The sequence below is a fragment of the Tupaia chinensis genome, unplaced genomic scaffold (genome assembly GCF_000334495.1).
Source record: "Tupaia chinensis unplaced genomic scaffold, TupChi_1.0 Scaffold000271_1, whole genome shotgun sequence".
Classification (NCBI taxonomy): Eukaryota; Metazoa; Chordata; class Mammalia; order Scandentia; family Tupaiidae; genus Tupaia; species Tupaia belangeri.
The window spans coordinates 2,699,218-2,711,131 of NW_006159752.1; the positions used below are offsets into that span (position 1 = coordinate 2,699,218).

Here is an 11,914-nt window from a genome sequence, read left to right on the forward strand (position 1 = left end):
TATGTCTCTCTCTCTCTCTCTCTGTCTGGCGAGCGCACGCGCCCTATAGCAAAAACCTCTACAAAAAAAAAAAAAGAGGTCTACTAAGCATGTGCATGCCCATGACCCGGGGCTGGCTAGGGATGAGGGTGGATTGTGACATCAGGAACCTACTGGGGGTATTATTTCTCTGTCACTCTCTCTCCTCTCTCTCATGAAAGAAATAAACTTAAAACAAATTAAAATGTACATAAACTCTTAATACGGCAATTCCACTTCTTCAGATCTATTCCTAAAAAACTCAAATGCACAGAGAGCCCTCTATAAGAATGTTCACTGGAGTGTTATTTCTAAATAGTGAAAAAACTGGAATAAAAGGATACATCAATAGGATGCTAGATTAAATTAAGGTCCGTTAATAGTACAGAAAAACTACACTAGAGTTCAAAAGAATTACATGAACTGTATATACATATGCAGTATTTCTATTTTATAATTATCTATGAAATTATATGTACAATTCATAATTACTTACCTATATAATTACATAGAAATGTATACACTAACATGAAAAGTTCACCAAGACATTCTAGAGCAAGCTATAATATTGTATTTTATAATTTATAAAAACACAAAGAAACATAAAATAGAGCATCTTTTAAAAAAGAGATGCATACTGATGTATATAAATGAGCAGAAAAGGTCTAACAAAATAGAACTTATGTTTGTGAAGAATAGGATTATGAAGGATTATGAGCGAAGTTCAAGGAGTTCACCAGTATTTACTATACTTTTTAAAAAACAATAATAGTACTTTCATCTTTTACTTTAGTAATTCTAAACAGCACCTTTAAAAGATGCTATAGAGGGGCCAGCAGGTGGCATGGTGGGTGAGGGTGCTGGACTCCCAAAGGCCGACTGCAGTTTGAGTCCCAGACCTGGTGACTTGCTCTCTTTCTCGCGCTCTCTCTCTCTCTGTCCCTCTGTGGTCAAATTAAAATGATAATAATAATAATACATAAAGTTAAATAATTTTTTTAAATGCTATAAATAAAATTTGAATTTTCCATTCATGGTAAGTATCGTTTTTCAATTCCTTTATAAATGTGATTAAATTTAATGTTTTATACTCCATTATTTTCTACCTAAATAATCTGAAAACAAGTCACTCATTAGTTTTCAGAGATGTAGTACCTGCTATTAGCTAAATTATAGGCATTGTAAACCAATGTTTTGGCTTCCAAAAATCCAACAGATTTCAGTATCTTAGAAAAATTTCTCTAAAGTATATCCATAGCTATTACATGACCAGGGATAGTAATTTCTTTTTCTTTAAATATTTTATTTAAGTTTATTATTATTTTTCAATTTGACCAGAAGAGAGAGAAAGTGAGAAAGCAAGTCGCCAGGTCCGAGACTTGAACCACAGTTGGCCATGTGGGAGTCCAGCGCCTTTAACTACCATACAATCTGCAGACTTGGGATAGTAATTTCTTTACAAAACAAAACATGAAAAGGAATGTTTTAAAAGTTAAAACATTTCTGGGACCAGCAGTTAGCGTAATTGCTATGCCGCTGGACTCCCATGTCGTCAACCACAGTTCGAGTCCTGGACCCGGTGGCTTAAACTCATGTCGGGCGCATGCCTAAAATCCCAAGAAGAGAATGGAGAAGGGATTGCAGCGTGGCCATCCCCCCTGGGGGATGATTTCTCACTTTCCGTCCCTCTGTCTCTGTCTGCCTGGCGAGCGCACGCAACCTATAGCAAAAACCCGTCCCTCAAAAATAAAAGTTAGAACATTTTTATTGGTCTTCATATATTGTACCTAGTCCAGCAAACTGCAAAAGGTAAGCATAAGTCTTTGGAGCCTAATAGTCAAGACAGAAGTGTTCAGACTTACAGTTACACATGTATATGTATAAATTACTTTTCTAAATTTACGACAAACAGCTCCAACTTTACTTTACAGACTGATGAATAAGATAACATTATAGAGTTTTCCTTTTACATCAAGTGGGCTAAGATCTCAGGCTCTGGTACCAGGCAGTGTGAATTCTAGCTCTGACGGTTACATAACCTTAGGCAATTACCACCTCTTCAATCTGTTTAATTAACCTACTTCACAGAGATGTTATGAGTGCTACATGACATGAGCCCGGGTCATCAGACCAAAAAAAGAAAAAAGCAACGATCTGTTCCGTAAATAAAGCTATACTGGAACACAGCCATATTCATTTGTTTACATTATTATTTATGATTCCTTTTGCACTGAGAAGTCACAATAGAGACTATATAGTCCGTGAAGCCTGAAATAGCTACTAATTCAATCTTAATAGAAAGTCTGCTGATCTATGATATTCAGCATGTAAAGTGCTAAGCCTTCAAACTTGGTATAAAAGAAATAAATATGTACTAGTGTAGTAATACCAACCTAATTATCGAACACATGTACTAATGGTACTTCATAAGACTGTACTATTTGACAGCTTTTCACAGGCAAGCAGCATTTACCTGTACCATAGAAACAAGATCTTGTAACTGTCTAAGTTTCTGTTTTGCAGCCATTAATCTATTGATCTTCTGTTCAAATTCAGCGTCTTCTGGTGCCTCATCAACCAGGCTGCTCCTATGACTGGACAAGGAAGCATCACTGACACCCTCCTCTTCTGCCTCTTCCTCCTCCTCGTCATCATCTTCACCTTGGGAAACATGAATTCCTTGTTCTCCTCTATTATATCGACAATCTGCTGAAAATAGGTACTTACACTGAAATCAATTTTGTAATAAACTTAAGAACACTATTAATCAAAGAAAATCCACCTCATAATATATGGCAAAACTATCTGACTATAGTTAATCATACCTAAAGAAGAAGGCATATTTAGAGTCCGTATGTTGGCAGCAGATCTGTTGTTAATTTCACAATTAGAATTAACTGATCTCCCATCTCTATTATTGGAAACACACTGTGCATTACTATTACTATTTACTTCATTCCAGGTGGCAGCAACTTGTGGATTTCTAAAAGAAAGGAACTTAAAATTATGTAAGGTTTTAACAAAAAGTCAAGTTTATAACTTGGATAAAATTGTTTCAAACTAAGAAATCACTGGCTATTTTACTTAAATTCAAACTCCCCTGCTTTTCATTACCTTCTGTATACATGCTATTTGGAAACTGAAGAACAAAAATATTAGAAAAACCAAAACTACACCTAAAAATAAAGAGGCAGGAAAACGCCAAGTTAATTACGCATGATTTACTTGCAACTAATTTAACAACATTTACTAAACTAATATGCCTTCTGGCTATAATAAAGTTACATTAAATACAATTATTTTCTTTTTTTTTCTCTTTTTTTTGGGAGAGGTTTTTGCTATAGGGCACATGCGCTCACCAGAAAGACAGAGAGAGACAGAGAGACAGAAACCGAGAAATCACTCCCCAGGGGGGCCAGCCACGCCTCAATCCCTTTTCCTCCATTCTCCTCTTGGGATCTTGGGCACGCATGCACACGCATCCAGTAGGAGTATATGCCACTGGGTCCGGGACTCGAACCACAGTCAACTACATGGGGGTCCAGCAACATAGCCATTACGACACCTGCTAGTCCCAAATACAATTAATTAAAACATTAGGTTGGGATGAAAATGTTATAAAAGCAAACAAAAACAAGTTCTGACCGAATATTAATAACAGGTTCAGAATTTTCATGTTCAGAATCATATTCGGACTCTTCAGTTTCTTCATCTTTTGTGTTTTCATTTATAGCATCTGTAACCATGTCTGAAGTTTGTTCATAATAATGAACTAATTCTCTTAATTCATTCAGTCTTTTTCTAACTTCATTTAACTTCCTGATAAACAAAAAATTATACAATTATCAACACCCATTTTAACAAAATGAAGCACACATTTTCATATAACAGCAGCCAGCACAAACAAAATTGATATCTACTCAAACATCTATGTCAAGGTAATGAGTTTAGCAAGTATGACTTACAATCTCATTATTTTATTACCTTATGATATGTTAGGGATCAAATCAGGAGAAAATCAATTTGTTTTTTTAAAAATATATTTTATTTAACTTTATTTATTTAGTTATTTAATTTGACCACAGAGGGACAGAGAGAGAAAAAGATAGTGAGAAAACAAGCTGCCAGGTCCAGGACTCAAACCGTGGCCGAGCATGTCAGCCATGTGGGAGTCTAGCGCCCTTACCCACCAAGTCACCATTTCAATTTAATTGTTCAAATGTTAAGAGCAGAAAACTCAATGTCAAAAATATGTTTAGGTTTCTTTTAAAGTACCAAAAGTATAAAGCAGTAAATATTCAGTTTTAATACTATCTCTCAGGCCAATTATGTATGCAGATATTACTGATCATTTATAGAAAGCTCTTAATTTGTCTACATATATATAAAGAATTATAAAGTATAAACGTTTACCACAAATAACAAGTTTGAGTTTTTACTAAGTGATAAGAACTATGCCAATGTTTTTTAATCCTTTAAAAATCTTTATGAACAGCATATTATTATCCTTAGTTTGCATATGAGGAAACAGACGTGCTTAGTTAAGGGTTAAATAACTTCTTCATGGTGACACAACTTTGTGTGATACAATTTCGGGGTTGTCTGAATCTAGAACCTAGACTCTATATGAATGCAGAGCTATTTTAACTACAGTCCTTAATTCTTTCTAACCCTTTAGTTAAAAAACAATAAAGTAACATCAGTTCACAGAAATAATCTGTATTATAAAGTCGCATTTCTCTTGAAAACTAAAAAAGAACCACATACAATAACACATATACCTCTTTGTCATTACTTAAGAATACCATATAAATGCACTTTTACCACAATACTCACTACAATCAAAGAAAAAACAGAGAATTTATCCCTATTACTAAATTCTAATCTATGTAATGACAGTAAAAAAAAAGTCTTACTGGAGTTTTTCAGTTGGATTTAGATGGCCTTCATTTTCGCACTCATTCTGAGAAACCAGAGAAGCAGAAGGATAGGGAACGGATGATGGGAGGCCACTGGGTTCTCCATTGACAATAGGTGCTAAGCCTACAGGAGCAGAGGGAGCTGAAGTTGTATTTCTCTGATCCACACTCCGTTGTGGAGAGGTTGAAGAAGGCACAACTAAAAAAGGAAGAAAAAAAATCCCCAAACCACCAGTTATCATAAATAAACATGACACACAAACTAGTACTTACTCAGCCTGCCTTGGTATAGAAAAGTGAAAAGGAAAAAAATTATTAACATCTAGGCTAGCAGGTGGTGTGGAGGTTAAAGTGGCTAGATCCCAAATGGCTAACTACATGGTTTAAGTCCTGGACTCGGCAGCCTGAAAGACCATACCAGGTGTGTGTGCGTGCACACCTGAAAATCTAAAGAGAATGGAGTAGTGACTGTGATCAACCACCCAGAGGGTGGAGAAATCACTTTCACTTTCTTTTTCTCACTTCTTCCCTGGCAAGTACATGTACTCTGTAACAACAACTAGAAAAAATAAATAAAAATAAATGTAAAAGTAACATCTTAAGTTCTACAGGTTAAAATTTTTAAAAACCTTACATTTAAACAGGTTTGGGCCTGTAGATGATAAGGTTAAGGTGGCCGGATCCAACATGGCCAAATGTGCGGTATGAGTCCCGAACCTGGTGCTCTAAAAACCATGTTGGGGTGCATGGGCACACATGCCCAAAATCCCAAAAGAATGGAGAAGGGATTGTGGTGTGGATCCTCTAGGAGGTGATTTCTCACGTTCCCTCTCCGTCTCTCTCCCTCTCTTTCTCTCTCCAGTGAGTAAACATGCCCTATAGCAAAACTATATACAAGTTACATTTTAGAAACCTAAAGATATACCCAGACCACTTGTCTACTAATACATTATAAACTAAATGCATGCACACAGAAAACACATTTTCACTTCATTCTACCAGAGATTCTATTACTTCTACATTACAGTCACTGAGTTAAAACAAAAAAAGAAGACTGAAATGAACAAGAATTATGATATATATATTGGAAAAGCAACTAGAGGAGTAATCTGATAAACTTGGTTCTAGGTTAAGTTAAACAGAGCACAGTACACAATCTGCAAATCTTTACAGAGCAGCTCTAGCTGATTAGGTCTTTAGGATTACTTCAAAAGCACAGCCCTGGAGGAGTCCGACCCGGTGAGGCCCCAGGATCTGTCTGAGCCCCCTGACCTTTGAGCTCCGCTTTTGGTCGGATTAACACGTTGGCAAGGCTACTGTTGTGCACCCCCCGACCTTGGAACAAAGCTTGGGTCAGTTAGCATGTCAGCAAGGCTGCTTGCTATTTGCTCCAGAGAATTGAGGCAGCCTCACTGGGAAGCGACCCCCCTCTGACTCCCCAATTTACTACTATAAAAGAATTGCATAGCTCTCCTATACATCCTGAGTATATGATAAAATCTTCCAGGAAGTCCCCGACCGCTCCCCTTTGCTCTGATCACTTACTATTAATTACAATGCTTTATCTCCATGGTCACAATAGAGGGTGGGCTGAAGTTCTTTCTAGGCAGAAGTAATCTTGACCTTTGGAAGGCCCTTAAATTCTTCCTTTCTTTATGTACAATAGGATTAGGCCAAAACTGGCCCAGGACACCTCTACCCTCTCCAAGTGAAATAAATATATTAGGATTCCTCAAATTAAGTCTTAGATCCCTACAAAACTGTATATAAGTATCATTCTTTATTAAGATCCATAAGAACTAATATCTATTCTTGAGATTTTCTTTTCTCAGCACCATTCCCAGTAATCACAAGATGGCTCCTGCGCAGCATCTGCTTACCGGAACCGCTTTCCCGAAAATGCATTCCATGGAGACACACCTACAATTGAAGAACTGCACTAGACCCACCTTTAATCCACCCCTGAATAAAATCTATGTTTTATTGTTAAAAGACTTTATGAGCTAATAATTAAAACACGTAGCCCCTCTCCCATTTACTTGTATATAACACATTCTCAATAAAAAGGCACAATGATTCCTAGCAGTTGTCACTCCTCAGAGGGCGACCTCTGAGGGGTGTCCGGCATAGGACGTGCATAAAAGGCATCGAGGCCTCTGTCTTCTGTTCACCTTCGCCGCCTTCGTCGAGATAACCCACCCACGCCGAGGCTGGACCCCGGCACAGCCCAAAAGAATGACATCAGGGAACTTCCCTTGATCCAGAAGACAAAGTGTTAACATAGCTGTGGTATAGCCACACCATGAAATAAATCTTTCTGATTATATTAATAGAAGACAAATTCTCTACAGTCCTTTTAAAGTTTTAACTTCTTTTCTATCCACATGAATCAAACGAAGCTATTTTATGCTTTCAGGACAATTAATGAAGATTAGGAATCTTTATCCTGCCCCTCCTACCACTTAAAAGCTATTGTCATGTATCACTTTCACGCATGGATGACCACGATTTGCTGTCCACTTTAATATTTCAATGCTGTAGTTGGTTTCCAGCAGTCTCCTCATTCTATTCCTTGACCAGGCCTTTTGCTGAGATTTCCATGCTATTTCCCAGTGGGTAACAAAGGATCTTTTCGAGTCATCACTAGGCAGAGTGCTACTATTTTTATGCTTATAAAACTGACATAAGCACCACTCACAAACTTTCCGTAACTATCATATGAAGGCATTCATACCTATGCATCCTCGACCTAATGCTGTTGAATCAGATTTACTTACGTGATGAATTATTCAGATGCTTATCTCGAAGCGTATGAAGTTCTCCAAGTAATTTGTCCATTTTTTGTTTCTTTTCCTGAAGTACTCTCATTTTGCTAAAAAGCTGGACTTTCTCATCAGGTAACTGTTCTGCAACTGGTGGATTCCTGCTCTGGGAAACCTCCCTAGTTAATGAAAGACTTTCTGCCTGTCTTCTATTGTCTGGAACAGCTGGAGGCTGATTTAAAAAAAAAAAAGAAAAGAAAAATTAAAACTAAAAATTAAAGTTTTAGCCTCCTTTTTTTTAAAGAATTACTTTTTGTTTAATTTTATTTATTTATTCATTTATTTTCATTTGACCAAAGAGGGACAGAGTGAAAAAGAGAAAGAAGACAAAAAGGGTGGGTGAGAGAGAGAGAAAGAGAAAAAAAGTGAGAAAGCAAGCCACCAAGGCAAGGACTTGAATTGCAGTTGGTCATGTGGGAGTCCAGCACCCTTAACCAATGGGCATAAATGTTCTTTATAAAGAACAAAACATTTGCCTAGGTCATTATATTAAGTATATGCCTTTCTTAGCCCCAAATTAATACTGTTTCAAGATGTGCCACTATAACGTATGTAAACAATTCTTGGATTCACCAGACATATCAGTATTACCTGAACCTAAACTAAATGTTTACAATACCATGTTATAAAAAATTAACCTTCACAGATTTGATTCTTTCTATTGTCATCTTTTTAAAATCACCACCCTAAACTTTGAACTTTTGAACTTACCAATTTTACTACCATTTCTTTCTTGTTTATTTTTTTTTAATTAATATGAAATACTGGAAGAACCCATTAAGGCTTACTGACTCACAAAATGAATGTCTACCACTGCAATTAATCAAATTTTAACATTTTTCCATATTTGCATAAATTTTCTTTTTAAAAAAGAGAAAGACGACCTTAGAGATATAGTTAAAGCCCCATGTACCCTTCCCCAATCTCCAGAGGTAACCATGACCTGAAAGCAGATCTACCATTCCTTATGTATGTAACCACTTAAAAAGTACACTTATAATACATTTTAAACATGAAGTAAGTGATATTTTTCTTAAACTTGCTGTTTTTAATTCATGAGCCTGATTCATTTGCTGTAACTGCTACAGAGAATTTCATTCTAGGGACCAACAGTTCGCGTAATGGCTATGTTGCTGGACTGCCATATATTTGACTGCAGTTCGAGCCCTGGACCTGGTTGCTTAAACTCACGCTGGGTGCATGTGCGTGCATGCCCAAGATCCTGAGAGGAGAATAGAGGAGAAGGGATTGCGGCGTGGCCAACCCCCTGAGGGGTAATTTCTCACTTTCTGTCTCTCTCTTTCTGGCGAGTGCACACACCCTATAGCAAAAACCTCTCCAAAAAAAATTTCATTCTGCATATATATCATGTGTTAATTCATTTTCCTGTTCATAGACATTTACATTGTTTGTAGGGTTTTTGCTATTAAAACAAAGCTGCCATTAACATTCTTACATCTATCTCCCTGTGAACACACAAAAGTTTCTCTAAGGTAGGCCACATCAGAGTTACTAGAAAATACTGACCAGATATTGCTAAATGACTACCTAAGGTAGTTGGACCATTCTTTTATTTTCAGTTGGTCAGCAAGAAGACAGACGGCACTAAATCTTTAATCATACTCATTTCCAGGAGAAAGACAGTAATTTACTCTTTCTTCCCAAAGCCTACAAATTTTATTTACAGATTTCATGAAATTTATAATACTTATTAACTCTCAAACATAAGTGTTTTCATTTTATTTTTGGTAGAGGCTTTTGCCTTAGGGGAAGTGCACTAAATGGAGAGAGAGACAGAGACAGTGAGAGGGAAAGTGAGAAATCACCGCTAGAAGGGATAGCCACACCGCAATCCCTTTTCCTCCATTCTCCTCCCTGGATCATGGGTGTGTATGCACCTAAGTTTCAAACACATGCGTGGCGTGAGTTTCAAGCTACCAGGTTCAGGACTCAAAACACAGTTGACCACATGGGAGTCCAGTGATATAACCACTATGCCACCTGCTGGCCTCAAAATTTTTCCTAAAATTCTTAGTGAAATACTGGAAGGACACAGATTTAAACCCAATAATATTAAAAGTGTGACCACTTGGAGGGGAAAAAAAATGTATAAACTAGTAACGTATGAAAGGAAAATTCCACTCATCACTTCATTCAAAACAGATTTTCCTCAATTTAATTTTCTCTAAGTATAGTTCCCAGACTACCACCAGCACTGTAACCGCATGGGGAGAAGCCTACCCCAAATCTATGAATCACAATTTTGGAGGTCAAGGAGCTCCCACTGCCAGAAATTGACTTTTTTAAAAAAATTTCTTTCTTCATTAAATAGACAGAGACAGGTACCTCCAACACTGACCTCATGCAACAGCTTACCCCTAGCTTTAGGCCTCCCGGATCATGGTCATGCACATGCCTGATGTGTTCACGATCTCCAGACCTGACACCCACACGGATTACCTTGCTGAGTGCTAGTCACCACTGCACCACCAACGGCCTTCAAAACTGTATTTCTTAACAATCATGCCAAGGGATATTTAAGCTCACGAAAGTGGGAGGACCACTGTTCTAATTAGTGTGGTTTTAAACTCGACTATACTGAAAAAAATATATTACCTGAGAATCACGAAGCTGATTATGAAAACGCTGAATTAAATCATTTAATTCTTCATTTAGTTCTGATGTGATGCTGACTCCAGATAAGCTACCTGTAGTTTCTGCAACAACTAAAAAGAAAATGAGCAAGTATTCATTAATATAAACACCTTTTTAATTTCTGAAGCTAAAAATAAATGTTGAAAAAAAAAAAGAATTCAAAACAATCTTACCTAATATAATTTCAAAATAGGTAACTCTTACATTTATCTGCCAACCAATCATTTTATTAGATGTCTCCTCCTAGCCTAAAGGTAAACGGGCTACCACAAAACTCAGGTTTCATCTGTTTTTTGTCCCACGTGCTGTGGGGATACCATTACATCCCAATGAACAATGACTCAGTGAGTGGTGGAGGTGCTAGCGGATGTGTCTGGGTGGGGGGAGTGGTGGAGAACGTAATAAAGTAAGAGCACCACTGCTTCCGGCAGGTCTCAGCCTCCTCTAACAGAAGCAGTGCTCTAGTGCAGGGGCTGGCAAACAGATAATAAACACATTAGGCTTTGTGGGAAATTAAAGTCTTGGTCTAGACTGGAGACGGCAGGTAGCATGGTGGTTAAGGGCGCTGGACTCCCACATGGCCGACCACAGTTCAAGTTCCAGACCTATGGCTTGCTTTCTCACTTTCCCTCTCTTTCTCTCTCTCATTCTGTCACTCTCTGGTCAAATTTTTTAAAAAGGATAAATGAATAAATAAATTTAAAAAAAATTTTTAAGTTTTTTTCTAGATTAACCTAACTTTCTCATTAGAGGACAAAAGCAACTACCAACAATACGTAAAGAAATAGGGATGACTGCATTCCATAAAACTTTATTTCAGAGAATGAGCCAAATTCAACTAGCCATAGTTTACTGTAATAAAACAGAAAATTTATCTATTTATTTAATTTTTTTTGGAGAGGTTTTCGCTATAGGACATGTGCGCTCGCCAGACAGACAGAGACATAGAGACAGAAAGCGAGAAATCACCCCCCAGGGGGGATGGTCACGCCGCAATCCCTTCTCCTCCATTCTCCTCTTGGGATCTTGGGCACACACGCACATGCGCCTGGCGTGAGTTTTAAGCTACCAGGTCCGGGACGCAAACCGCGGTCGACTATGTGGGAGTCCAGCGACATAGCCATTACGCTAACTGCTGATTCCCTAAAACAGAAAATTTATTGAAGTAGTTGCTTATAAGATTCCAAAACACCATGATTTCTACCTTAATTAACAAAAAAAAAAAAAAAAAAAAAAGGCCCACTACTCCTAAAGCAGTCTTCTGATAATTCTCTTCAGTTACTGCCGGCTAGCCTATCCTTACCCTCACTTCTAACTCTCCAGCTCCAACAAACACTGGCTAGAAACTCCTGTTTGAAAGGAAAACAACTTTTTCTACCCAAACATTAGAATTTGAAAGCTGGGTAGAATCCCGTGTATCTAGTCCAAACTCTATGTCAAAAAGAAAAGCATGGTTCAGCGAACTATAACACACAACTTCCTAGTTAAATGATAAAAGGT

The 11,914-nt window shown here is 37.5% G+C and overlaps 1 protein-coding gene across 22 annotated transcripts in view; it reads right to left on the reverse strand.

Annotated features, from left to right (window-relative positions):
- The window catches only part of PCM1 (pericentriolar material 1), a 120,682-nt gene that overhangs the window by 77,970 nt on the left and 30,798 nt on the right, over window positions 1–11,914 (reverse strand). For 12 of the 22 annotated variants that reach the window (XM_027772340.1, XM_027772334.1, XM_027772339.1 and 9 more), the window contains 6 exons: window positions 10,376–10,485; window positions 7,715–7,931; window positions 4,935–5,136; window positions 3,664–3,837; window positions 2,844–3,001; window positions 2,492–2,727 (listed from right to left, as the gene is read on the reverse strand). In XM_027772340.1, coding sequence (XP_027628141.1) covers window positions 2,492–2,727; window positions 2,844–3,001; window positions 3,664–3,837; window positions 4,935–5,136; window positions 7,715–7,931; window positions 10,376–10,485 — 1,097 coding nt within the window. The remainder of the gene's footprint in view (window positions 1–2,491; window positions 2,728–2,843; window positions 3,002–3,663; window positions 3,838–4,934; window positions 5,137–7,714; window positions 7,932–10,375; window positions 10,486–11,914) is intronic. The other 10 variants (XM_027772338.1, XM_027772337.1, XM_027772335.1 and 7 more) reach the window with 1 other exon arrangement.